Consider the following 4,071-nt stretch of genomic DNA (forward strand, 5'->3'; position numbering starts at 1 on the left):
TTCACGCAGACAGCGACAGACTAGTCCCAACTGACCAAGTTATACATTAGCACTCGAAGGGAAGTACAACGCTATGGTCACTCACCTAGTCCCAATGACCAAGAGGTCGAGATGGGGACTAGGGAGCGGCCTAGGGGGGGTCCTTATATACTAGAAGGGCTGCTTAGCAACCAAGGGCAAGGCACGAGAGCGAGGCAGTGAAGATGACAAAGGGAGAACAAAGGGCGAGAAAGAAAAGGCAAGGGCATGGCGATCACGGGAACGTAGCATGCGGTTGTGGGAACGTATCTACAGTGTCCAAACTGGGATGAGCTAGGAAAGGAAACGGTCCGGAAATGGAAGGTGGGCGTCAGAGGGAAGGGAATGGGCGGCAAAAAGGGGCGTCTGTCCAACGTCCGTGACAGTATCCGCCTCGGAACGCCTCCTCAGCTGACGATGCTTGAGTCACTGCATAAGAGGTGAAACAGGTTGTTTATACTCAGTGAGAAACACCATTGTTGTGTAGACATGAATTGGTATCCTATCTTGAAGTTTGTATAGGATGTCTTCGAAATTTCTACCCCCAGCTTGACGTGGTAAATATGCTCACATTACTTTGCTGATAGAAGGTCGGAAGAATCACACCATCTGGACAGGACAGGAACCTAGAAACACTGCAACTGCAGCCACAAGATGTATCCCACTGTCGAACTTTGAAACTACACCGCGTGAGTCCTACTAGCAATGTAGCCGCCGTGTACTCATCATAGCATCTGATATCTGGCACAGAGGTGTTCGTCACTCAACCTTTGGCAATTGGATGAACTGACTCGTGCAGTGCATGATAGTATCATCCAACTGCACATCTTGCGACCAGATCACCCAACAAAGAGCTTTGATTCGAGTGCGCGGACGGCTGTCATGCGCATGACAGTTAAGCGGAATTTCTCTAGGACCTCGTAGAACGGCCATCTCGGTGGTGACCAATGTCGGAGAAGCCGCAGTGCGTCAATAGGATGCTTTATGTAGCTGACTCTTTGGGGCCTCAACCCTCCTTGCATCCTCCTTCTGCCAACTCGCTCAGACGTTGCTACATCAGTGCTGACTTAGCCATGATGCTGACCCTGCAAGCGGCCAGCATTTCTTCGACCACTGTAGAAGCTATCCTTTATGGTATGTTCCAAAACTCATTGTATACCAAGTTCAATCATATCTTCCCAAACAACAACTGGATACTCGGTCTTCATGTTCATGCTAGCTACGTGGATAATGCTTCGGGGCAGAACAAGGCGGCATGTCAATCACTGCATGGTTGCTGCCGGATGCGGATTGATACTTTTGGCGACTGCAGTGCGTCCAATGCCCTTGCGCTTCGATAGAAGCTATTCATTGATTCCATGTTTTACAGGAGATGGCCATCAATATTGCTCGGGTGTACCAGGGCTTCATTTCAAACGGTCCTTTCATAGATGGAGGACCCGAAGCATATTTCACCCAAGTTTTGGAACCAACATTCGTTGTCAAGAGTTGCCTGTACAATGCTCAAACACTCATTTTGGACGCCGTAGTGGTAGGCTCCCATTCTGAATTTAACATGCGGCCCTAATGTTCCTCAGTAGATATACCGTACCTACGTTGTTTGGCAAAATATTCTGATATGTGTAGTCCCAATGATAGCGTGGTGTGGACTGTTAGGTATGAGTCCCCGCTCGACTCTCGCTCCTGCTGCTCACCTACAAACTGTTGACTCTAGCTGGCGCAATCGGCTTGAATATTGCTCTAGCCACGGCCCACAAAGGAGGCGTGTTTGCAGTTCAAACCAGTGAATGGATCACGTCATTCTATGCACTAACTCTAGCCACCAATCTATCAGCAACAAGTGCGTAATGAGAGTCGTTCTGTTGCTTATCTGTGTGCCTGACTACCTGTTGGCACGGGCTAATCGCAGCCCTTCTTGCGTTCAGAATCTGGACGGTCACTCGCCGATCCGCTCAGTACCGCTCTAGCAACTTCCTCGCCCCAGTGCTGCGGGTTATCATCGAGAGCGGAGCAATATACTCGATGACGATTACTGCAGTGCTCATCTCCTTCGTAGTCAAGTCCAATGGTGTGTATGTCCTGCTCGACATGGTGAGCCGCACATTCCCTTGCTGCCTCTTATCTTGCAACTTTCATGGCCCTGATGCGCGATCCTACCTCTGTAGATCTGCCCCATCATCTCCATAGTGTTCAACATGCTCATTATCCGTGTCGACCTCGCCCACAAATCCAGCTCCAGCACGAGTGGTTCGAACAGCTTGGAGACCGCCGTGATGTCAGACCGTGGCGTTCACGTGCGGCGACATCTCGAGGACACGTTCGAGATGAAGGACATCGATCGAGATTACCCAGGTCGTCGAGGACGACTCTCGATACGAGCAGTAGCGGGAGATGGTCACGGATTCCCTGGAATCGGGAACCTCAACAGACTCGCTCCCACCTATGGACCTGAAGGGAGGGCCCCTGGACCCGAGATTTGCAGACTTTCAACCCAAGGGGTCGAAGCACACTCAGAGAAAGCCGTGAACGAACCGATCATTTGAGAGATGACTACCGGTGTTAGTAAGACGGACGGTGTTCGCCTGGGACTGGGGACATGCTGGGTTTTAGGTTAGGGACGAATCAAGTTATGCATTCGTTTCGCATTGAACGAATGCCGTACCCAGTCATAATTGTATGATCGTCTCTCACCACAGTGTCTGCCCGAGTTCCTGCCAGTGGAGCGGAGAACATGGTGCAGCGGATTCAGACCAAGACCATGATAATCCCACGAGTCCTCTACGAATTCAGTGCGCCTCTCGACATGATCCGTCACTCCGGCCACTTCGAACCTAGACGAGGGCGTCGCTCTTTCTCAGCAGGCGTTGATTGTATCTGAACACCTCCTCCGCGTAGTGTATGTTAACATTGTTGGGATTGGCACGTTCCGTAAGAGGCGAAATAGGCTGCATGCACTCAGTGAGAACCGCCTTTGCTGTCTATACCAATACTTGAAACGGTGTCTTACCTTGAATGTTACATAGGATGTCTTCGACCATTCTACCCCTAACCTGACTTGGTGGATCCGCTCACATTGACCTTCAGTGCTCCGGACATCGTCTAGGTTCAAATAGAATCGGGAAATGAGAACTGGAATCAAGCTGATTGCAGGTGAGCAAAGCTTCTATCATGTCGGACCGATTGCACTCTTACATGTTGAAGATGGCACAAGCCGAAATGAACTGGACATCAAGCACGAAGTTTGCGATGACTGAGGCGGTATTAATCAGCATGATAGCGCTATATGACAGGCCAAACGGATCAGCTAGGGTTCCGCACTCCAAGACATTGATAAACCGACACAAAGTAGTAGAAACCTTCCCTAACAATCCGTTGGGCAAGTTGAGTCATAGCCCGGGGCTTGTTCGGCCCGAACACCATATTCCGCAGTTGAACTAGCACTGCTAGGATTCCAATAGCCTCCGCGATAGGCAACGGGAGTGTTGAACAATGAAAAGTTGGTCAGACCGGGGATTGAACCCAGGTCATCCCATATGCACTGGGAGGTGTTAACACTACACCATCCAACCGATACTAGAGTGTGAATTCTACAGATTCCAACACTCCCCCTGAAGTCACACTCTGGTGATCAATCAAGGAACCAACTTTTTCAAATGAAGTTACCCTCAGGCACATTTCCCGAGGCGGGGGTTCTCTAACCCTGCTCCCTTCGAAGCGCCACACAGGGCTCATAACCTGTTGAACTCGGGGCTGTGAAGACAAGGATTAGATCCGACTAGAGTCGAAGCAAGATCTTCAGTCAGTAAGGAAAGACTGTATTGCAGCAACGAACTGTACCTAGAGTCGAAGCAAGACTACAAAGGTTAAGTAAGTAACTACAAGTTAGAGGTAAAGGTAACGAAGTACTCACTCTTCAGTCAGTAAGGAAAGACTGAAGAGGGAGGACGCAATCTGAAGTCCTTATATACTACAGAGAAGTGTCCATGACTAATCGAAGAGTGGTTAGTCACATGTACCATAGTGCGATGAATAATACGATGGTGAAAGAATTAC

The 4,071-nt window shown here is 49.6% G+C and overlaps 1 protein-coding gene and 1 non-coding gene across 2 annotated transcripts; one reads left to right on the forward strand and one right to left on the reverse strand.

The window, feature by feature from the left end:
* Positions 1–1,209: 1,209 nt before the first annotated feature.
* On the forward strand, positions 1,210–2,303 carry DICSQDRAFT_26406 (uncharacterized protein; the record flags this gene model as incomplete). Its single annotated transcript, XM_007369206.1, has 6 exons — positions 1,210–1,329; positions 1,388–1,549; positions 1,599–1,674; positions 1,733–1,858; positions 1,928–2,109; positions 2,184–2,303. Coding segments are annotated over 6 exons (786 nt in total), but the record flags the coding sequence as incomplete, so codon positions are not given.
* Positions 2,304–3,516: 1,213 nt separating this feature from the next.
* Positions 3,517–3,587, reverse strand: DICSQDRAFT_t156. Its single transcript has one exon. It is a non-coding gene; the product is annotated as a tRNA-Cys (tRNA).
* Between the last annotated feature and the right edge of the window lie 484 nt (positions 3,588–4,071).

Source organism: Dichomitus squalens (assembly GCF_000275845.1).
Source record: "Dichomitus squalens LYAD-421 SS1 unplaced genomic scaffold DICSQscaffold_45, whole genome shotgun sequence".
Lineage (NCBI taxonomy): Eukaryota > Fungi > Basidiomycota > Agaricomycetes > Polyporales > Polyporaceae > Dichomitus > Dichomitus squalens.